Source organism: Halichoerus grypus, chromosome 6, assembly GCF_964656455.1.
Source record: "Halichoerus grypus chromosome 6, mHalGry1.hap1.1, whole genome shotgun sequence".
NCBI lineage: Eukaryota > Metazoa > Chordata > Mammalia > Carnivora > Phocidae > Halichoerus > Halichoerus grypus.
Window position 1 is genome coordinate 111839000 of NC_135717.1, and position 25239 is coordinate 111864238.

Consider the following 25239-nt stretch of genomic DNA (forward strand, 5'->3'; position numbering starts at 1 on the left):
CCCTCTAGCCTGTGCATATACTTTCTCCAAAACTTCACTTAATTCAGGTCTTGGCTCAAATGCCACCTCTTCGAGAAACCACAGCACCTTGCCCCATCATGTTCCATACCTTTTTCTTGACTGTTCTTCATGGTACTTTCAACCTCACATCATTATAATTTATTTTGTGTTTACTGCCCTCTCCCCCACAGAAAGTAAGCTCTACTCAGGCCACAGAGTTAGTGATTTCAGTCTCTTTTTTATTCTCTACCTTGTCCCCTGCCCTTAGACCTCTGCCTGAAACAGGGAGGCACTGAGTTATCTGCTCAATGAATGAATGAATGGATGGATGGATGGATGGATGGATGAATTCTAACCGGTTTTCTTTCTACTCTTTTTTTCGTCTCTGACTTTACCATTAACAGTGCTGTCAATGTGACTCAAAACACATCAAAACAAAACATGGAGTTGATAAAATATACCATATTTTTAGGGAACAGTCAGTAGGTTGGCAAAAGGCCCTATGAATAGTGGCCAAGGACTTGGCTATTCACTTGCATACATTATTTAACCTTTTAACACTTTGTTTCCTTATACATTATTATAATAATAATGCTTACCTCATAGGACAATTTCAGGGATTTAATAAGGTAATGTATATAATAAATATATATAAAATGGTTGACACAGGGCTGGTACACAGTTAAGCATTCAGTAAATATTAAATGGCTCACTTGCTGCCAGTTTTCAATTGCTCACTTAGGGTTTTAAATGTCATGGTGAGGACTTTACGTCTAAGATATTCCTAATGAATATTTTTGTTAAATTTATCCCTAATGAATTAATATTTCTAATGAAGAAATTTTGGCTGAATGCTATTCCCTTCTCATGGAATTCCTAGGCCATATTTTTCTCTTTCAAAATGCTATCCATCTAGAGTTATAAAAAGTTCACTCTTTGCAGGGGAAAAGTCATTTCGTACATCACACTATATGCGAAGTGTATTTAAATGTATTTAAATATTAAAATGATACCAGGAGAAAACTTAACTGCATATTTGTCAAACCTCAAGTTAGGGAAGGCCATTCATAAAGGAACAATGAGATACCATTTTACTCCTATGGATCTAAATTTTAAATGATGGTACCTAGCGTTGGTGAAGGACTATGGAAATATAGCTGGCATAACTGGATACAGCTTGGTAGTTTGTGGTAAAAGTATTAAAATGATAAATAATCTTTGGCCCAGTTATTACACTTCCAAATGTTTATCATAAGGAAATAATCCTATACTTAAAGGTGAACACAAGAGGCATTCCCCCTCGTGTTTATCACCTAAATGAAGTTCTTTTCCCAGACTCTACATTTGGTCAAAAGCCAAGTTTTGTATTATGAAAGCTATTCCTTTTCTTTCATTTTCACTGCCCCTGACTTTGGTTTAAGTTCCATTAAGTTTTATTTACACTACTGCATATATTTTCTAAGAATAAAATCCACAGTCCTTACCATGGGCCAATATATGACAAAGAGCTCCAGAGAGTCACCACTGTTATTAGAAATAATATGATTAGAGGTGTATTAGAAAGGAGACAAAATTATCACTATTTATGGAAGATCTGAATGATGACAATGAGGACAAAAGAGAATACCTGAGAAACTATCTGAACCAATAACTGAGTTGTAAACTTAGTAGACCAAAATCAGTAGCTTTCCTTTATACAAATAATAACCTATTGAAAAGAATAAAGTAAAAAAAATCCATGGACTTAGCAATAGAAAAGAGATGTGAAAATACTGTAAAAAGCACCATAAACTATTTCTGCATCAGAAATTACTATTGACAACACCATGAGGCAGCTAATTCAACAAAAAGTCAAATATCTCTTCTCCCCACTTTGTGGACCAACCAGGTTAACTTTATTCATTTATTCCTCCTTAACACCAATCTTCTTTCTTTTACAAACCCACCTGCACCCCACAAATCTCTTCACTACCAAGCCCACCCAAGGCCTCTGGGATTCTAATCTATCTCTTCTCTAGCTTCTTCCTCTTGGCCTTTGACCTTAACTGAATTCTGGTTCCCTCACCCTCACTTGCCTTATGGACCTCTCAAGGGATAGCTAGATGCTCTTTTATTACCATGGAAACTTCATTGTTATGTACTGAACTCTGTCCCCCAAATTCACATGTTGGAAGTTTTAATCCCCAGTATCTCCAAATGTGGCTGTATTTGGAGATAAGGCCTTTAAAGAGGGGACAAGTTAAAATAAGGCTATTAGTGTGGCCCTTAACCCAACTTGTCTAGTGTCCTTTCTGGAAGAGAAAGTTTGCATGCACCGAGACAAAAGGGAAGTGTGGGCACAGAGGAAAGACCACACGAGGACACAGAGAGAAGGCAGTCATCTGCAAGCTAAGGAGAGAGGCTTCAAGAGAAACCCAACCTGCTGACACCTTAATCTTGGACTTCCAACCTCCAGAACTGTGAGAAAATAAATTTTGATTGTTTAAGCCACCCAATCTGTGACACACAAAATAATGCATTCATCATATAAATCATGAAGTATACATTTTGTACTTCAGTGGCAGGTATATCTGCCCCTTGAGGTTCATGGCACCAACTTTCCTACCATTTATACAGACACACACACACACACACACACACCATTCACATTCATTCACCCCTTCATTCACTGCTGACTTTGAAATCTGGGTCACAGTTTCTTTCTCCATCCAATTATCTGCCACATCCCAAAAGACTTTGACATTTGTGTGACTGACCATCCAGCACGCTGGCCTCTTGGCTCCTCTGACCCCACCCCCACTTCAACTGCATAGTCAGGTTCTGCTCTTGGCTCCCTCAGATCTGCTCCAGCTCTAAATTAGTCTGCTCTCCACCTCAAATTCCTTGCACTTCCAACTCGCTTCCTCAACTACTCTCACTGCATTCATTCTTCAACCTCATTAGTGTTTCCTGTTCAATTTGAACTTTTTCCCTACTTAACAGTCCTGAACTGTCCTTACCTTCTTTTCCATCCAATTTCAATCTCTTAAGTTCCCTAAGTGTGATCTATTTTTGGCCAAAACCATAAACTTCTTTATCCAGAAATAAAAATCCCAACCACAGACAAATCAATCCATTTTCTTCCCCCCTACATTTGGGTTGTCAAAAGGTTCGGGGGAAATTGTATAACCAAATGGATGAATAGCACAGCTTCCAGTTAGCAACTATATGTAGATCCTCGACATTTTCTGGCCACCTCATTACATTTCTTAGGCAGCTATTTTCAACCTGTCTTAACTCTACCTCTGACTCTGCTTCTTCCTCCCAACAATTCACCTTGGGTCTCACTTCACAGAGAAAATAAAAGCTGTCAGATATACACACCTTCCTTTCTACAAAAACTATACATTTAGCTACATCTATATCCACCCACTCTTCGCCCCTGTTTCCATATAGGTGTCTCTCCACCCAGCAAAAGCAAAGCCCTCCAATTATGCTCTGAACTCTATCCTTTCTGCTCAAATTGTACCATCAATTAATTCCTCCCTTCTACTTTCACTCTCAATCCCCCAATGCGTCTCTGTCTCTCTCCCCAACCCTCTGTAATAGATATACGCCATCAACATTTAAATATGATCTATTCCTACTTCTTCCCAACCTAAAAAAAAAATCTCAGAACCTTACATAGGCTTCCTGTAACTGCTCCATCTCCCCTTTCATTCAGAGCCAAATTTATTGCAAAAAGTATCACCACTTTTCCTCTCCACTCCCCATAGCTCTAATCTGGCCTTCTTTCTGGTTCAACAAAAGTGCCCTCACTAAGACAATCAATTCAATATTTTGAATCTGATGACAAAATTTAGGTATCGTTGTTCCTGTCCTCTCAGCAATTTTGGTTATGATGTATCACTTGCTCCTTCCTAAAACTTTCTTCCCTTAGCCTCCGTGGTACAAAAATACTTCTCATTTTCCATGTAAATCTCAGATATTTTACAAGCTCCTCCACGTCTTATAGATTTTATTTTTTTAAAGATCTATTTTATTTGAGAAAGAGAGTGAGTAAGTGTGGGGGGGGAGGGGCAGAGGGAGAGATTCTTCAACTAGATTCCCCGCTGAGCGCAGAGCCCAACATGGGGCAACACAGTCCATCTCACCACCCATGAGATCATGACCTGAGCCGAAACCAAGAGTCAGATGCTTAGGCAACTGAGCCACCCAGGCGCCCCTTACAGATTTCAAATCTTAGAATGCCTTAAAGATTGGTCTTTGTCCTCCTTTCCTCTCCCTATATTCTCTCCCATAGTGACACTAACCATTCCCAGGGCTTCAATTATCATCTATAAGCAGAAGACTCTGATCTTTATACCTCCCATTCAGACCTTTCTTCTAAACCTCAGATTTATACATTAAACTTCAATATTTCCTCTTAAACATCCATGGGCATCTCAAACTCAATGTGACCAAAACTGTGCCCATAATCTCCTCCTAAGCCTGCCTGCACTCCGGTGCTCTCCCTTTCAGTAAGTACCATTGCATCCACCACTCGCACAAGTCTGAAATACAAAATGCATCCATAATACATCTCTCTCCCTCATTCCCCGAAATCCAATCACTATAAGCAATCTATTCGACTTCCTATGTATTCAAATCCATTCACTTCTTTCCAATTCCACAACCATTATCCTACTGTGGACCGCAACCCCTCTCCAATTGGACTAGTGTTAATATTTCCCAACTAATGTCTCCCACATCCCCTCCTGTTCCTTTCCATCTGATTCCCATACTGCTGCAAAGTAATCTTTCTAAAATATAACACTTCATCACATTTTACTGCTGTTTAAAACTCTTCAGATGCTTCCTAATGCTTTGGCGATGAATAGCAAGGTCTTTCAAATCACCTGAGAGGCCCGCATTATCTGACCACTGCTTCCCTCTCCACTTTCACCCCCAAAAACTCTACTCACATTCTCACACCCATTCACTATACTCAAGTCACACTGGACAAGTTACCACATACCATACATCATATTAAAAACTATTTTCTTTTTAATGATGATATACTATCTTATGCTCAAGAGGGTGTATAAAAACAGGTGTATTTTCTCATATATTACTGAAATGTAAATTGATAAAGCCTTTGAGAACAATTCAGCAATATGTGTCAAAATACTGCAGGTTTCGTATAAGGTTTGAGCTATAAATCCCTATTTTTTTAGAGTGAACCTGATATAATAATTATGGTGGTATTTTTAAAAATAGTGACACCTGAAAACAAGAACACCTGAACATTGCTTTTTTAATCTGGTAGAATATATTTTCTTTCATGTATAGAAAGGTCTCTTTTGTTAGAGAGAGAGGAGAAAGAGAGAGAGAGACCCAATATTAATACTGCATATATGAAAACTCAACACTGTTTTTAGCACAAGCTAAAGAGACTACCCCAGTTAAATGTCTTTTAGTTTCCTGACATGATGATTGGATTATTTGGGAATTTTTTTTATCCTACAGTATTTAGAATCAGAAAACAGTTTGAACTTGCCGTGAGTGAAAGTTTGCAACATTCATGACAAAGTAAAGAACGTAGAAAGGATGATTCTTCCTATTCTTTTCAGGATGAATGCTTTCTCTTTTTCTTTTTTTTTAATTTAATTTTATTATGTTATGTTAATCACCATACATTACATCATTAGTTTTTGATGCAGTGTTCCATGATTCATTGTTTGTGTATAACACCCAGTGCTCCATGCAGTACGTGCCCTCCTTAATACCCATCACCAGGCTAACCCATCCCCCCACCCCCTTCCCTCTAGAACCTTCAGTTTGTTTCTGAGTCCATAGTCTCTCATGGCTCATCTCCCCCTCCGATTTCCCCCCCTTCATTTTTCCCTTCCTACTACCTTTTTTTTTTTTTTTTAACATAATGCTTTTTCTAAATGCTATTAGCTTTGTCAACTGCTGCCACACATCACCCCTAGTTACTCTGCTCTACTAAAGTCCCACTTTGGGGCTCCTGGGTGGCTCAGTCGTTAAGCATCTGCCTTCAGCTCAGGTCGTGATCCCAGGGTCCTGGGATCGAGCCCTGCTTCAGGCTCCCTGCTCAGCGGGAAGCCTGCTTCTCCCTCTCCCACTCCTCCTGCTTGTGTTCCCTCTCTCTCTCTGTGTCTCTCTCTGTCAAATAAATAAATAAAATCTTTTAAAAAAAAATAAAGTCCCACTTCAAAATATAGAAAGAATAAACTTGTGAAGAAAACAAACAGTGAAGAAAATCACAACCAATTATTGCTTTTACAGATGAGGACTAGGCATAATAATCTAAATTTATAAATCATAATCATCTAAATTGAATATGTATAGAAAAGATGGAGTACAATAAAAATTCTTGGAAAGGGGCCAAAATATGGAATACCTCATTCAATAAGTAATGCAACAAATATGTATTGAGCATCTATGATGCATTAGATGTTGTGCCAAGTGATGGAGGTGCAGACTTAAATGACACATGAACCCTGCCTTGTGTGAAACACAATAACTGAATTCATTCTATATGACCCTGGGTTAGAATTTCTCTAGAAGCCCCCTCCTTACTTGACATTTACCTAGGACCACTGTTATTTCCACCTTGAGATTAGCATCCTAGCAGTTCACCATTTACGGTCCCTGCTTTTCTGGGCTAGTATTCCTTAAAGGCACCATACCACATTTCTCTTCTATTTGAACCACTGCCCAAAAAGGAAAACTGCATGCCATCTCACATGCCCTCTGTTATCTCCATCGGTGATGGCCTTAGGCATGGCAACTGACCACTGGTTTCACCAAGCTCCTGATACTACCTTAGAATTTGAGCTGCACGAATGCTGAAAGTCAGTGCCAGAGCGAGAATCGGGCCCTTAAGCTCAGTGAAGCCGACCATACTCCATATCCTGTCATTTTTGACCATAACTCCCCAATTTGAAAGCAGCAACCAGACACTTCTCTCCTGCTTTCATCCTCTTATCTCTCTGGATTTCCTTCACCTTGAATCATCCTCTCAAGGTATTGAAGACTTTAGAAATGGTTATAAGTTCTGTGCTCCCTATATCTATGCCCCTTTTCAATGCGATCTTATAGGTCCTCCATCATCTGTATTGGCCTCATGACTTGACTTGGCCAACACAACATGGGGAAGTAGTAATGTCCAACTGAGTTCCTAGCCTAGGTCTCAAGGGGATTTGCAAGCTTGGACTTTCTTAGAAATCTACAACTGTCATATAAACAACCCTGGGCTAACTTGCTAGGTTGAAACAAAACATGGAAAAATGCTCCAGGTATCCCAGCCACAAAAGTAAGGCCATCATAAATGAACCAGCTGAGCAAACCCACCAGCTAACTACAGATGCAGAAGCAAGCCCAGCCAAGATGGACTAAACAGATCAAGCCCCTCCCCCTCAAAAATTCCCAAATGAATCCAGACCAAATTGCCAACCAGCCAAATTACTGTTTTAGGCTACCATGTTTGGGGATGTTCCGCTACAAAGCAAAAGCCAACTGATCCACAGGGCTTCCAACCCTCCATCTCAAACATTGTTCATTTATATCCTCCATAATCAATCTAACACATCACAAAATGCACCCTTTACTTCTCTGCTCTGACTGAAACTTGGATTTTCGGTGAGGATAATACCTTCTCTGAAACCACCTCATTTAGATTTCTGATATTCCCCCACCAGAGGTATGTTTGCCATAGGAAGGAGTGCCACTCCCAAGTACCACTCTTTCATCCTCATGTAAAAATCAATCCTCCTTTGGATATCTGTGACATCCATCTCTTCCACCCACTACTACCTCTCCTCATTAATATCACCTCTCTACAACAGTCGCCAACTTTGGAACCTAAAAAACAATCTTCCTCTCCAATCTGTCCTGGGAAACTGGCATTTGGAACACTTGTTCAACACCAGAATCTAAGTTTGCTTGCTTCCTACTATACAGTGAATTTCATACCCTCATCACTTAAGTATCCATTTCCATAGCCATACTCTTGAACTTGTCAACAGCCAAAATTACTCCACCTCTGAAGTATTTCAAATCTTAAACCATGAGACTGATTTCACTAATACATACAAAATAGCAAACAAGTGTAACTACAAAAACTTTTTCTGTGGTACCCATCAAAGAGTTATCTCAAAAAAGTTACCAGAATCAGACACACATATGCCTGGGCTTTTAAAACCACTTAGGGACAGGTAATTCTCCTGATATGTAAAAATCATCTAGAAGCATAAATGAGAGGAAATAACCCAAGAATCTTTTTTTTTTTTTTAAAGAATGGTAGATGATAGTCTATTTGTTTTCCAAGATAATAACTCATATAGAAAGCTACAATAATTAAATACTGTAGAATAAGTACCACAAGAGACAGATTAATTGAGAATACTAGAAATCCTAGAAATAAGTTCAAATACTTGTAAGTATGTAAACGCTTAACATAAGATAAAGTAGCAAGTTAATCATTGAACAAAAGGATTATTTAACAAATACTACTGGAATTATTGGCTAACTTGTTTGACAAAAAAAAAAGTTAACCAGAATTATTATCTCATGCACACAAAAATAAACCCAAGTTTATTTAAACTTAAAGTGAAAAAGAAAAATAATAAATAATAAATAAAATAAAATGAAAAAAGAGGGGCCATTCAGAGGTTAGAAGGTCAATATTTTTATAAATAAAAAAGGCTTTTTTAGCATGAGTAAAGGATTCAATTACATAAGATTTTAAATCTTTATACTGAAAAATACTAAATAAAAGAAGCAATATATTATATATTATGAAAATACATTTGCAACATATATAATAGATGAGTTTTATTATAAAATGAGCCCTTACAAATCAAGAAGCAAAAATACAAATAATTGAATTTTAAAGTGGACGATGTACATGAAAAATTAATTAAAAAATACAAATTTCAAATAAACATATAAAAAATAATTTCAACAATCCAGATTTTTACTTCTATTTCTTACCGCTAGGACAGGTAAGAAATAGATTCATATATACAACTGCTTGCTCTGCATTTCCATTTAAGTGGCTAATACACCTTTTAAACAGAACATATCTAAACTGAACTCTTGATTTCAGTCACTCTCCCACATTCAGCTCACTTAGCAGCCTTCCCCATTGTAGTTAAGAGCAACCTCATCTTCTACTTCCTCAATCCAAAGCCCTTGGAGTCATCAGCACTCTTCTCTTTACTCACACCCATATCAAGCTATCAGAAAAGTCCTGTTGGCTCTGCCTTCACAATATACCCAGAATCTAACTTCCTAGCACCACTACCTATTGAAGCTACCATCATTTCTTCTCTGGATAACTGCAAAAATAGTCCTGCCTTGCTTAAAATATGTAACTTGCACCCTTAGCCCTTAGGGTAAAAGTAAAACTCCTGAACCTGGCTCCTTCTTACCTCTCCAGCTGCATTTCACATCATGTTCTTGGCTCTCTGCACATCTGCCACACCAAACACACCAGCCTCCTTTCACAACATCTCATCTCCTGATGCAGAGCCCTTGCATACTACATTTGCTCAGCCTGAGCATTCTTCTTCTCCTCTCTAGTGTAATGCTATTGGTTCATCCTATCTCAACTGTAACATCATTTTCTGAAGGATGACTTCCCTGATCTCCGCGCTAGAGGAAGTTCACTTACTGCAGACACTATCAACAAGGTACTGCTGCAACATTGCACCACATATTTGATTAATGTCTATCTCCCGACTTGATTATTACATCTTAAAGGACAAAGAGCAATCTTCTTTGTTCACCACTGTATCCCCAGTGTCTAGCAGAGATTAATTCATAGAAGGTGCTTACTATTATTTTTCAAATGAGTAAAGATTATAGAAAAGAGACTCACTGGTAAGATACAAGTTCTATAGGCATGGAACAATCATCCCCATACTACTATTCCTAGAATTATTCCAAGCTCTCTAGCTCCTAAGTTCATTCGTGGACGTATGGCAGACTTAGCCGGATAGTTAATCCAATTCTTACATTCCACTTCACATTCTACTGACTGTCTCCCCCAGCTCCAGGTCCTTGAGCACTTAGGAATCGTGGTCTGAAGGGACATTAACAGATGAAACCAATCAGTGAACAAGTACAATGTCCATCTTGTTCTATACTAGCCCACCCCCTCCCTTCTTTTCAACCAACAAACGCAAGTGACCTTTCTGAGATTCAGGGCCTGAAAAATTCTGGAGGTAGGCTACACGGGTAAACATAAATGGGAAATTCATAAGACTGCTTGCTCTGCGATGACCTAATTTGTGATGAGAAAAGCTCAATTTTTTACTGGTTTAAAAACATGATGCTTACCCACAAAATAATGTGAAAAGAATGTGTTACCCGCTGCGTTTTTTCCTGTCTTCCTCCAAGCACCATAAAGAATTAGCTTCCCAATGTAACAATAAGAACTCAGGGGAAAAAAAGAAAAAAAAAAAGGCCGTGTTTTGTGTCTTATTACAAATAATGCTACCATAAATTACAGGGACCTGAAATTGGCCAAAAAGACTCGAATAGGTTGAATAAAAACTGAGATGATATCCAGGACCATCCATACACACTGGGTTTCAGCATCGCAAGGGACATTGGTGGAGGCTCACTACCTCCTCCCAGGTCACCATCTCTGAAATAGACTCAGGAATCATGAGGCTGGGAGCACAACTCTAAAGACATGGATTAATGGGAGAATTTTTGCAAAGGAGAAAAGGGAATTTAAGCTTGTGGAAAATGCATTGTCCTAAAGTTTTCTAGTACTGGGTTGCTTTTATTAATCTTCTTACTCTTACAAGACGAACAAAAAAAACCCAGACATCAATGTATGTGGGACATGCATAGTTACAAGTTGGATGAGAACAGTTTAATTTAACACCGAGACAGCACAATCCATCTCAGCATAGCCACCTGGCATAAACTAAAACTATATATCTTATGAGACAGTAGCAAGCCTCTAAAAGCCTGGGAAAGCAGGCCCATGTGAATTATTCCACCAAGCGCATTTAGAAAGAGATCTCATCTAATGAAAATGCAAAGAAAACTTCAAAAAAAAAAAAAAAAGATTTGGGGACCGAGGAGGAAGAATTCTTCATGATCCCTGACTTTTAAGAGTTCTAGTTAAGATATTTTTAAGTTTTAATTCATCATGCTTCTCCTGTTCTTTCTTTACCAAAATCAAATAAAAATCCAACCAGAAGGCATTTGCTTTTGAGAGTTCTTTTCCTGGATGATCAAAATCAACAGTTTCTGTTCCATACATGAAGTACTACAAAGTAATGAAAAGTTGTGATTCCTATAACGGACACAGACACTTCACTTTAGTAATGAGTACGAGTCTTTACATTTTTTGTTGCCTTTCTCACTGCACAGAGAAATAATGATAATCCTAAAGTTGTATTTCCTAAGAATTTATATATCCTTTGAACACGCAATTAGTGCTTTCCTTGCAACATCATGAACTGTGTACTTCTCCATTCAAACCGACTTTCTGTTTCCGCTAATGAAATACGTTACCCATCACATGAGGCAGCATCTGAAACCCACCGCATGTGGTGCCGCCTCTCTACCGGCTCCTGGCTACGTCAGCTCGGGCAAGTGAAGGAACCTCCCTAAGCTTTGCTTTCCTCATCTTCCTAACAAGCAAGAAAGATAATTCATGTTAAGGTCTCGCACTCGGAATATACTTAATAAATGTCAGCTTAAATCATAAACCCGAAAGCAGGTATTTGGAGACCTTACTGCACATTTGAGATCCAAGAGAAGAAAAGAAAGCTCTGTGGAGAAACGGGCCAACAAGGACAGCTCAGCCACTAGCTAAGTCTTTGCTACTCACCGTGCCTTCCATGTCCCAGCAGGGTTACCATCGTCCAGGAGCTGGTTAGAAATGCAAACCATCAGGCTCCACCCCAGAACCACCGAATCATAATTTTCATTTTAACAAGATCCCCAGGTGATTCATAGTCCCATTAAAATTTGAGAAGCACTGAGCTCGGGGATGTGCTCCTGCATGCAGGCCTCATAGCTCGTTGGACAAAAATTCAGGTCTCAGCAAAATTATCAATGTATGTGTCATGGGCCATTGGGTCACCTTCCAATGGCTAAATCATAAATATTATATGTGTGTGCTATCTATTATGGTAGGTGGACTTCGAATTCTTTTTCCTGAGTTACTGAGTTTGTTGCACAAGTGTTGTGAGATACCTCTTTACAACTAGAAATAATATTTATAAGTGAGGGCCATTCTGAAGCCAGCCGGCCCAGAATTTTTTGTACACTATCAATGAAACTAAAGTATAAAACAAACAATAAGCCCAAGATCCGAACCTCAAGTCCTAAAAACCTAGTATGGCCCTATGGCTTTGGCCCAAACTCCAGAGACCAAATAGCCAGTTCCCCAATACAGGCAACAGTTTCAGTGACTGGAGGGAAGAGGGTGTGAATAGGAGCTGTTGTCATTCAGAAGCAAAATCTAGGCAAAGACTCTCGTGCATAATGCACATAAAATATCCGAGGAGCAGGCCACGGGATTACAGCAGCCATTCCAACGAATAGATATTTTACAAACCTAACATTCCCAAGTTCCATTCTTAGCCCCACTAACCCCAGAACAATTTTTTAAAGCCATTTCATGTGATTTCATGTGCATTTTTATAGTTATTTAGTTTTGAATTGGGGGCCAGCTTTTGCATAAAAAGAAATGTGCCTGAACAAAACCATCTCTAAACTGAGAAAGAAAATTCCTTTCTGACCCTTCCTCACACTGAATTCCTGTATCATTGTGTTTTCTTCATTTAATGTTTAATCTATGCTAATTTTATACAATCTGTAAATACATCCTGGAGAACACAGGCCACATCAAGTATTCAAGGCATCCAGTAGGGAGCCCAGCGCAGCTGAGTTGCGTTTTACACATTTTGCTGGGGATGGTAGGTGTCCTGGCTTTATTCTGCGATGGGCACTATGATGTCCACTTACTTTTATTATGCAGTTGTTCTTCCTGAGTTACTACTTTCTACATAATTGCCAAAATCAACTTGTAAGATGCTTTAAATTGCACATATCTTATTTTTCCTATTCTAATTTCAAAATGCCATTTTGTATGATCTCTAGTGAGAAGAAAATAAGCTCATTTTTAAAACAATTACGTAACAACACTTCAGATAAGAAGCTGCATTTTTCTGCCTAAGATAAGTGTTTTTCTTCTCTTTAAATTGAGTCTCATATGAATGATATCTAGATTATCGCTCTTTTGCTTGGGTATAAATCTGAAATCCTTTCACTTGTTTCAAAGCTTTACACCACTAAGGAAGACTAGCCTCCTGATCACCTAAAGAGTCCCATTTTCAGTCTCCTAGAATTGTGCCAGACAGTATGATTTAATTATTATTACAGACAGATTTGCATAAAGCTTTCTTCTGAAGAGTTTTAGGCCATTTAAGCAATGTCATTAGATGGGCAGAGAAATTCTTTTGAGAAAATGTAATGGGGCGTGAAAAATAATAAAAATCCACAAAATACATTTATTCAAGAATCTGAATAATGAAGAGAAATTACAATTCAGAGTGAAGAACTAGAAGCTGAGTACTCTCTATTATTTTAAAATAAAACATGATTAAATAGGCACAGCATAATGCCTCAGAATCAGAGGGCAGTCCCCCATGTTATGTCTCCTGGAAAACTACTCTCATTTCAGACAAAATAAATTCAGTATACTCTTATGCCATCAATGGAATTTACTGAAGATGCAGAACAGCAATTAACTTCAACAGTAATTTCACATGAGCTCATCAGACAACACTGTGGTAAAACAAGAAAGTTCAGGCTGCCACGGACTATCTCCCATTGAAGGATCTCCCATGGATTGCTATTGCCTCGTCAAGGTCGCTGGATAAAGAAAAAAAAAAAAATCACCCTGATGCCCTTTCAAAGACCTAGTGAAAGGGCAGAGACAAGTGATGTTTTCAGGCTTCCCTCAGCGCTGCCACCTAGTGCTCCTCCTTAAAGGGGAAAAACACCCAAGACCAGCTTCTGGAATGATCTGGCAAGAGCTGGCAATATTTCAAAGTGCCATAAACTTTGACCCAGCAATTCCATCATAAGCAATTTACCCCGGAGACAAGGCCGCATAAAAATGCACCAAGATTACTTATAAATGACATCCTGCAATATTGTTTTTAAAGAGAAAAACAACAACAGATTAGAAGCAACCAAAATATCCTTTGATGGAGAAAAAATAAAATTATACTAAACTATATGTTGGAGTGATATGCAGCCACTTAAAAAGTTAGTGGATATGGAAAAACCTCCAAGATAAAGTCCAGGAAAATGTGTGATATCATTTACCATCTATGCAAAGCCTACACGTGCATATGTGAGTGGGTGCACTGAGAATCATCTGGAAGGACAGTTTGGGAGGGGAGGGAGAAAAAGGGAGATTTTTATGTTTTATTTTACATCTTTTCGGATGGATGGACTATTTATTGTATGCATGCATTATTTTTAGTTAAAACATTAAAAATGCTGTACTAGGATTATGAAGAATGAGAGTCAGACAACTTCTACTACTCTGGACTGTGGCGTGGAAGACACAGCAACTAAATCATTGTCACACTGTCATCACCCTCTGATTCCGCCCTGCCTTTTCCTGGCATCCCTACTCTGCTACAAGCTGACTAATCACAGTAAATTTTTTGTTTTTCTAAAGCTCATTAAACTGTATCATGCGATGTCTCATATAGTCATTAATCTGAAGGCTATATTGTTAGTTATTCTTGCTTATTAATAAATTGCCAGTTCAGTATTTTTCCACTGATTTGACATTTATCAGTTTTTATAATGTTTAAAAGATAGCATGACCGATGCCTTTTTGAAGAGTTTATGAAAAAGTATTAGCACAAAATTAATGATACTGTTTAAGAAGCCTATAGGATTATCTTGATAAACTCTCTTTAATAAAACCTAGCTGATTCATGTTTAGTGAAAATATTCCCTATCATAAGCTTAATTATCTTGAATAAGGCACAAGTGAACTATTTTCTTGCTCTTTTTCCACATATACATATAGATTTAGAAAAGTGTATTCATTCCATGATTTATCCACTATTATTTTAAATACCAAATCAAGTTAATTTGGGGGAGAAAAGACTGAATCCAAACCTAGTGTTGGGGAACTTCATCAAAAAACCATGACCACCGACTGACTCATGAGCTGGACCCAGGCACTCAGAGGCTCCTCACCTCTTCCTCTGTCCTTGGAATGTGGGTTCTGTTTTCCTTTCTCACTCCCAAAGGCTGCTCCAAGGGCTTAGGCTTGAGATAATGATGTGGGCTTAAAATTAAAAATAGAGTTACCCTATGACCCAGCAATTGCACTCCTGGGTATTTACCCCAAAGATCAGATGTAGTGAAAAGAAGGGCCATATGCACCCCAATGTTCATAGCAGCAATGTCCACAATAGCCAAACTGTGGAAAGAGCTGAGATGCCCTTCAACAGATGAATGGATAAAGAAGATGTGGTCCATATATACAATGGAATACTACTCAGCCATCAGAAAGGATGAATACCCAACTTTTACAACAACATGGATGGGACTGGAGGAGATTATGCTAAGTGAAATAAGTCAAGCAGAGAAAGTCAATTATCATATGGTTTCACTTCTTTGTGGAACATAAGGAATAGCATGGAGGACATTAGGAGAAGGAAGGGAAAAATGAAGGGGGGGAAATCAGAGGGAGAGATGAACCATGAGAGACTATGGACTCTGAGAAACAAACAGGGTTTTAGAGGGGAGGGAGGTGGGGGGATGGGTTAGCCTGGTGATGGGTATTAAGGAGGGCACGTACTGCATGGAGCACTGGGTGTTATACGAAAACAATGGATCGTGGATCACCACATCAAAAACTAATGATGTATTGGGGGCGCCTGGGTGGCTCAGTTGGTTAAGCGACTGCCTTCGGCTCAGGTCATGATCTCGGGGTCCTGGGATCGAGCCCCGCATCGGGCTCCCTGCTAGGCAGGAAGCCTGCTTCTCCCTCTCCCATTCCCCCTGCTTGTGTTCCCTCTCTCGCTGTCTCTCTCTCTGTCAAATAAATAAATAAAATCTTTAAAAAAAAAAAACTAATGATGTATTGTATGCTGACTAACATAACATAATTAAAAAAAAAAAAACAAAACACCTGCACGGTATATGTGACTGAACCCAGTTAGGGCCTCTATAAACTGAAGATTTGGGGGGCAGGTGCGGGAATCGGTTAGTCTTGCCACCCAAGACAAGCCTCATCTGTAAGTTCCCTATTATTAAAATTGCCACCTACCAACCTGGAGTGGCCTGCCTCTTTCTTTCATCTCCCCCTACCCCCTGCTTATGGCGGCTAGTCTCAGATTACACCTGGGCAGCTCCGGGGAGGGTGGTACACATGATTTACAGCAATACCATTATCTCTCAGCTCATTCAGTTGTTTGCTGTGACATAATATTCTCTAATAACTACAGACTTTCAGGGAGCTTTCTAAAAATACCGCATCTGATAGTAAAACAACACATCTTCCTTTTGATTGCTATTTCTATCTTTTTCATTATTGCATAGATCCCCTCGGTCAGCACTGGCATTCTGGTCATGTAGCCCCTTGTGTCTCTATAATGCCAACTAATTTATAATTGTGCTCATGCATGAGAACCTCAAGCACATACGGCATATTTCCCATGCTTCCAGTATTACTGTAGAGACAGCTAAGTTTACTGGTTATGTTGCTCCAAAATGATTTTCTTTTATAATGTAACCTATATATGTTATATAAATTGTGTTCTTCATTTTTAAGAACAAAGAAACTCGTGGTAAATTATATCCCACTGATTTTTGTTCCTCATCCCTATACTTACATATTCAAAAGTCTCTGAATCAGTTTTATTATACTGTCATTCATCTTTTTAAAAAAAATCTCCAGATTACTTAAGTGGCAGTCATTTAATCTCTGTCCCCACTTTGCTATGCATTTTAAGTGACAGGGCTAGAATCATCCATATTTGCACACTAATGTGAATATACAAGAGTTAAACCTCCCAAACTACCACCTCCTCCCAAGAGCAAAAAGAAAAAAAAAAAAAAAAGCTCTTTGGCAAAGTGTACATATAAAATAATCTGCTTTTCTTTTCTATTATTTAAAATTAATGAAAATAGCCCATAAATATATGAAAAGTTGCTCATCTTCATGAGTCATCAGGGAAATGCAAATTTAATCATGTGCTAACATCATTTATCATAATACCTCAAATTAAAAAGATCAAAAATGCCAAGTGTGGGTAAGGTGTGGAGCACCTGGCATAACCACTTTAGAAAACAGTTTGGCAAAACAATTTTACAAAAGGTTTTGCCATTAAATAAAACAGTTTTAACCCCCGAACAAGCAATTCTGCTCAGGCAGGCATAACACCAAAAAGCATGTAAAGAATGTTTACAGAAGGACTAATCATATAGGCCAAAACTGGACAGCACCCCACTGTCCTTCAATAATAGACTGGATTGTGGTGCATTAACACACATGGAGTATATACAGCAATAATCATGAATAATTGACATCTACATGCAAAAATATGGATGGATCTCACAAACAGGATTTTGAATGAAAGAAGTCAGACATAAAAGAACATATAATGCGTGATAAATTGGTTCTTACTGTCAACCTTGGTCAAGCCTTATCCAAAATACTGAGGAAGAGAGTGCCTTGAAGGGAGTAGTATCATATATCAGAACACAATTTGGAAAAAAAAAATTACCTTGCATTACATACTAACTGTGTGATCGCAGAAAAGTCATTTAACCTCCCTGGCCTCATTATTCCTCTGTAAAACAGAGATAAAGAAGCCTTCCCTCCCCCAAAGCAAATGACTGTTCTGAAGATCTCTAAGGTCCTGTGTAGCTTTACATCTATGACCCAATGAGACAGTCTCACTGCTCTCCACTTTCATGAATAAAAACACAAAGAGTTCTTTTAACAAAAACAATAATAATAGCTCACCTTGTTCCAAGCCACTTGACATGTATTACTCATTTAGCCCTCAGCCTAACCCTATGAAATAGATATAACTATTACAGAAAAGTAAACTGAGACTCTGAGTGTTTTGGTAACTTGACTAAAGTTGCACAGCTAGTAAGTAGTAAAGCCAGAATATAAACCCAGAAAGAAAATCTAGCTCTATTAACCACATACTTAACTGCTCAGTATGCAAAGACATTATAATAACTTCATTTTATCTAAGCTGACAGGACTTTTTAAATTAAGTTTAATACAATCTGTTGTCTAATCACCACAGAGCATATTAAAATGTAATCTATATTATATATTGAAACTCTGATCTTGTTCAATCAAAAGAATGATGATTTTAATTTATTCATATAAATCTGGCCTCTTTGAGACAGTACTAATTAAAATAAAGCAGTAGTGTTACTAGACAAGCACCAACCAATTTTGATGGTCACATTCACATTTCCCATATTTGATGCCTCTCCAGAAAAGAAGGGGAAATCTGCCTTCCTTGTTATTGTTGTTTTAAACAGAGCCTCCTCTGCAAAAGACACTAGAGTATTAGTTCAGATTTGCCTCAGATACCCAATTTTCATGAATCATCTCTTCCGTGAAACAGGGCTCTGTGTTCAAAACTGAATCTTTAATTTTTTTTTTATTTCAGTGACTTTCAGTAACTTTCTATTTGCTAGAACTTTGATCAATTATTTTCTGACAATTCTTTTTGTTTTCTTAACCTGGGTTGAGATTTTACATATTTTAATTGGTTGGACCTCATCCTATTTCAGAGTTAAAGTCACCCAAAGTATTTATATTTTACATTTTGTAGAGTTATCTTGAATTTGTGTCAGTCAATCTCATTGTTGGCTAGTTGAGAGCCCGTGACTAGGATGTGGTGATGGTGGCTGAAAAAGGAGAAGAGAGAGGGATGGAAGCAAAGCCTGCTTACTTTGCACCACTTTTGCATGGTAAGCTTAGTTACCAGTGGATAAAAGTAAATCACTTAGATTAACTGTAGCGGATGTTTTGTTTTTGTTTTTCAAATTTTATTTATTTATTTATTTATTTATTTAAGAGAGAAAGAAAGCGGAGGGGAGGAGCAGAAGGAGAGGAAAAAGCAGACTCTGTGTTGAGTGCAGAGCCCCAGGCAGGGCTCAACCTCACAACCCGAGATCATGACCTGAGCGGAAATCAAAAGTCGATGCTTAACTGACTGAGCCACCCAGGAGCCCCTGTAGCAGATGGTTTTAAAGAAGGAGGTAGGCTCAAAAAGCACAGCACTTCCAGATGGAACTTCTCTGGGACTTCCCACTAATTAACTGTGTGTTCTTGGACAAGTCATGCACTTGCTCTTATTAGGAAGACGGAAGCGATGCCTGCCTTATAGAATTGTAAAGCTCACATTGAAGAGCGGAGTTACGCGCCTTCTAACCATATGACTTCATTGTAGTTGGGATTATTATGACCATAATTATTTGGTGCTGGCATTTCCTGCCTTTGGATCTTCTTTCTTTGTTTAATTCCACCACAATAGCTCAGGGATAGGAGCAGGAAGAGGCTTAGTTCCCTCCTTCCAACACTTTGCTTATGCAGATTCCAATAAAGAAAAGTGACAGCCTTGGTTCTCTTTGACTTCCTTCCCAGAACAACAACCTTCTTACTATTCACCAGTATTTATATGTGGATAAAGAGCTGGAGCTAAAGTTACAAAGGGAAAATATAAAGCGGACTGCAAAACAGGGTTGCACAAACAACTCTGTTGAAGCGAGCCGGAAAGCATTCAATAAAGAACACCAAAAAACCACTGGCCACTTGCACTTCTTTTGTTCATTTCAATCTTGGCAGAGTCAAATTCAGCAGTTAGGTTATATGTTTTCCCTTCCAAGGACTTTAGAAACAAGTGATGAATCTCTTTAAATGGGTCTCAGTAAAAAATATATTTTGTTAGTTTTATGTCATTAAAAAGGCCTTTGAGCAACAGAGTTGCAAAGACAGGATGAGCTCAGGGTGTAAGAGGAAGGCTTATGGTTCTCTTTTAAAAAGTAAAAAACATACAGCTCAATTCATACTCCACTGGAATTAAGTTCTCATAAAGTATAACAATGGTAATACTGGGAACACTAACATAAGAAAAAGAGACTGTCTGCTTCACCTCATATGTAATAGTCACACACACACACACACACATACACACTCTTACGTAACTATTTGCTTCTCTCACTCAGCACATATTAAAGTCTGAATAAGCAAGTCAGTTAATGATTATTAAATTTAGTTTAAATGTTACCTTTTCTTTTATAAAATAAGTTTTTGCAAACTTTTCAGAAGCACATTTCCTGAAATATTTTTACTGACTGGTTTTTAAATTGTGCATGTAAAGACACATTCCCAAGTAATCTTTAAAAATATTTACCGTAAGATCTAAATGCTTATTTCCCTTAGGAAAAAAAAAAGGTCTGTTGGTGTTTACAGAAAATTTCTTGCTAGCTCTTGTAAAACGCTGAATTCATCAGAATTAGAAGTACTTTGAATACTCAAAATACAAATATAGGCACAAATCCTCTATATTGCATGGCATTCATTCACTAAATAGAACCAGAAAGACAAAGTCACTTTATCCTTACTACTTTTAACCATAGAAAATGAAAGACTCAAATAAATTATTTTGGCATTACTTCAGGGATGTTGCGGTCCCCCTCACTGATTACTTACTTGCAGCTTTCTCTATGATACATGAGACAAACACAGTCGATTTTCAATCATTAACACCAAAGTCTGCCAGAAGCACTTTGCATTAATAAATCTCAAAATATTTTACCATTTCATTAAGTCTAACTGCCTGTTGTTGGGACGATTTCAAGCATTGTCTGATTTAGTAGGCAGCTGACTGTTGGTAACAGAGACAAATGGTAAAATCAGAATTGAAATTCACTACTTCTGACTAATGCATCTATCATGATGGTCCATTATTTCAATCAGCCTGCCTCTAATAAAACTGACATCACTTAATGCAAATCTGTTATATTCAGGGGTAACTGTGTAGAAGTACGTGTGCAAAGAAGGATAAAAGAATTTAAAGCAAAAAGTCTGATTCCTGCTATTGTTGTGTTATGAATATAAAGCCCTAGAAAGGGCCCTGCTTCCTCTTATCTCTGTCTATCTACAAAGAAAACTACAGAACATTACCACGAGCTTTCAGATACTAAGACAAGTTCAAGGAACTCAGATGACTCCTCACTGAGGAAATTAGCTAGTGACACATGTAAGAAAAATTGCATTCAGTTCTTCCTGGTTCAGCCAAACCTATCTGACTAGGCTAATATACTTTCGTGAAATGGATTGGCTTCAATGTAAAGTCTAATAAAATTAAATATAAATGAGCTCCTGAGGGAATTAAATCAATGGGCTACAAAGCGACCTCCTGATTCTTCCCTGAGAACTCGTCACTTTGACCAGCAACAGCACACTGCACACTACGTGGGCAAGAGTCGGGCATGGCAGTGGTAAACGGAGCAGGGCGAACAAAAGCCCCAGCACAAGCAACCATTCATTCTCTCCCCGTCTCTTTCCCTCCCCTCCCCCACCTCTCCGTCTTTGCTCCTGCATGTATGACGATACTGCACTCACATAGCCCTGTATATCCTACAAAATTCATCCCAGCTCCATTTACATAGCTTCCTATTCCTTTGGACAAAAATAGCTAAATTTTAAATGCTCCTTTTAACAACAGTTTAAGGACAGTCTTTTAAAGTGTAAGTGACATAAATGCAACGATTTGTTATTGAAGGAATGATATAGAACTCATCTCAGGACAGCTATGAATTCAGAGAGCATTTCCTGACATCAGAAGTGAACCGCACGGCTACTACGAAGGTCACACAACTTCCTCACTCAGGAGTGGGAGCCTTTTTTTTTTTATGAATTGACACCACGGCCCCATCCACACTGGACAATCCTATGATAACATGCTATCCAAACTCACTTGCATCATGGATTTCCTTGGTCCCCATGGCTGAGTGTGGACCATTCTTAACCTATTTAGGAGGTATTTGTATCAAGTAGTGGAATGAGAGAAATGCCTACCACTAAGCTTCTTACAGATCTTTCCTACTACTATCACTATACAAAACAGATTCCTCCAAGAAAAAAATTTTCCTGTTAAATACAAGTATAGCATTTTTAAATGGAAAAGAACTGATCAACCAAAGTAAAGAAGGTATTCTTCCTATTTGCATCATTTCTAAAAGCTTTTTAGGGTGCCCAGATCAAACCAATGATGGGTGAATATTTATTAATAACAAAGATTTATTTTTGCCAAAACAAAGTATTCATCATAAAAGTTATGCTCACATTTGCATTCCTTACAGCACTTGCCATCCACGTATGCAAGAGCCGACTTAAGGGGGCAGTCAGGAACCGGGCAGATCAGAGTTTCGCACTGGATAGTTCCATTCTGAGAAGAAAACAATATTTAAAGAATTCCCAAGTTGCAGTTTGATAGCCTGAAAATATTTTTTAAATCTTAAGTTTCAAACTCTTCACATAAAATGTCATAAATACCACTATTCTCTGTGGTTATTACACGGTAAAACCCATAGCACGGAGACCCGCAGTAAAACGTATTGGGTCCTAACACAGTTGATGATTGGCTCCCATCTTCTGTCCAGTGATGATGCTACACACCCTAGAGTTCTCCCCCTTCTGAGGGAGGTGGATGAGAACATGGGTGGAGGGAGGAGCACACACTGACAGCAGGCTAGGGGTAAGCCTCATGTCTGCCCGGATTATGCACAAAATGAGCACCCACAAGCCAGGGGATTTCTGGAATAGCTGCTGCCATCCTGCAGACCCAGTCTTGGGACCCAGAATCTTCCCATGGATATTTAAGCACCACCACGAGGCAGTGCTGACAACCACCACGAGAAGCACTCAACCGCAAACAGGATGGCAAGAAATTTATTTCCTGAAGGTCATCCAGAACTCCCAGGCAGCTAGCTGCTTCTCTAGTCACCTTATTGACCTCCCCATACACCTCTTGCATTTTACTCAATTCGATTTTTGCCTCCCATTTAACACGTTGGGCAGGCTTTACTGTATTGGTAAAGTGCTATAATTTTGGTGGGAACATTATACGTTCCCGAATAGAAATCATATGATGCATGCACATACATGCACACACATATGACTATTTCGGAGGTAGCTTTAACTTTTTTAATGCATGAAATTCTGTTTTTGAACAAACCTGATGAATTTGGAGAAATTTTTTTTAAAGGCTAATTCACATAGACCTCTGGCTTCTTTCCAATAAATGACTTTTAACTGATGAATTCATGTGAAATTTAAAATTTAAAAACCGAACGAGTCTTGACCTTTTCTTTGCAAATGAACCTATTTTTGAAATAGTAATGCACTAAATATTTCTACTTTATGAGTGCACACTTAGAGAAATCGTATTTATTTAAATTCTCTAATTCTTATTCTACTGTATTAGCAAACTTTAAAAGATTGCTAAGCTAAACTCCATTATTTGTTAGTATGGCCCAATCTGGTGACAATATTTCATGCTGCATATAATTTAGTTTTATTAAAATGCATTAATAAACCCATGAGGGGAAAATCTCTTGAAATGTTAAGGATAACGGATAGAATCCTTTGGGAATCACCTTCACTAACCCAATTTAAATTGCTAACTTCATGTGTGCACCAATAAACTCAAACTTTATAGTATTCCTAAGCCATAATCATCTTTATAGGCTAGAAAGTGTCTTTAATAATGCAACACGCAGTTCTTTAAATTTGACCGGGCTGGCCAGCACTTTAGTGCTGTGTCTTGAGGAAATGGGTCTTGAAATTTTCATGATTACATTGTTTTAATAAATTTTTAAAGAGTGGGGGCATCCGCGTTCCCTCCGTCTGAACTCTCAGTGGAAGCCATACCAGGCATGTGCAGTTCTTACAGCCGTCGGTCCAGGACTCAAATTCTCGGTAGGTGGTTCCCTTCATGGTGCAGGTCCTCTCACAATAGCACTGATCCAATCTATTCATTCGCTGCTCAGCTCGAGACAGCTGTGGCACAAAGGAAGGGGTTCACAGTGTTCACCATTCCAGCAACACAGAAAGGCAAAATACTTCAATAGGCGTCGGATGTTTTTCTGCATATGGCAGTAATGATGGCTGCGCCCATCTGTTATTGTCATCAATATATTGAAACCTATCCTTTAAAAGAAAAGTTTTTCCCCCTCTTCTTTTTGGGTAAGTTTGGTTCTTGCCTTTGAAAAAAAAAAAGCATGATTTATAAGATATAAATGGGGGCTAAGTAAAAATGGCATCACTCACGCTGCTGAAAAGCATTTTCCATTTTTAAAAATGTTTAATTTCATGAACATGTTTATTCAAGTGAAGAAAATTTTCAGAATTTATGTCGTGTCAGAAACAAATCATAGATATACGAGACAACTTGCAGGTTCTCAGTAACTACTATGCAAGCTGACAACAGTCTGTTGAAATTGCAAAGAAACTTGATACATGCTTAGGACAGTGAATAATCCTACAACAGCAACACAGTGGTAGAAAGCATCCGTGGGACCATTCCCTTGACATAATTCCAGTGTCCATATTCTTTACAATGCTCCCTCACCTCCATCCTTATAAAGAAAAGCTAAATAAAAATAAATAATAATAAAAACTAAAATAAACAATAAATCCTACTGTAATAAGCAGTGTGAAAATCAGGTAATCTGCCTCATTTCTGATTTACCGATCATTTGTTACACAGATGGCTAGGGTTTGAAAATTTATAAGCCCTTTCCTTGAGCAGAGATTTAAATTCAATCCCAGCAAACAGTATAGTGTAAGAAAAGTCTCAAAGGTGAACATTTGTGGTTATAAAAAAAAAAAACAAACAAACTATGAAGAACCTCAAGGATTTCTTGAGCTCCCCGCGCTCAATTTCTAAGTAGCTTTTACCTTGGCTGATGTTTTGGCCAAAATGTCCTGCAGCTCCATGATTTTCTGCACGAGTCCATGGAAGTCATTGCAAGTTGGACAGGCTGGAATTACAAACACTACATTGGTCAAGTTGTATTTATAAGGAGGTCAATCTAGTTAAGTCCATGCTGACAACTAATATATCGGACCTCCGATTTCAAACTGACATTCTGGAGAAAATTAAGCAAGAAGCACATTTTTCATCACACAGTGCAAGAACT

General features: G+C 38.3%; 1 protein-coding gene across 4 annotated transcripts in view; it reads right to left on the reverse strand.

The window, feature by feature from the left end:
- The window catches only part of NELL2 (neural EGFL like 2), a 324406-nt gene that overhangs the window by 213352 nt on the left and 85815 nt on the right, over positions 1-25239 (reverse strand). For all 4 annotated transcript variants that reach the window (XM_036067593.2, XM_036067591.2, XM_036067594.2 and 1 more), the window contains 3 exons: positions 24998-25080; positions 23969-24097; positions 22382-22484 (listed from right to left, as the gene is read on the reverse strand). In XM_036067593.2, the coding sequence (XP_035923486.1) occupies positions 22382-22484; positions 23969-24097; positions 24998-25080 (315 nt within the window). The remainder of the gene's footprint in view (positions 1-22381; positions 22485-23968; positions 24098-24997; positions 25081-25239) is intronic.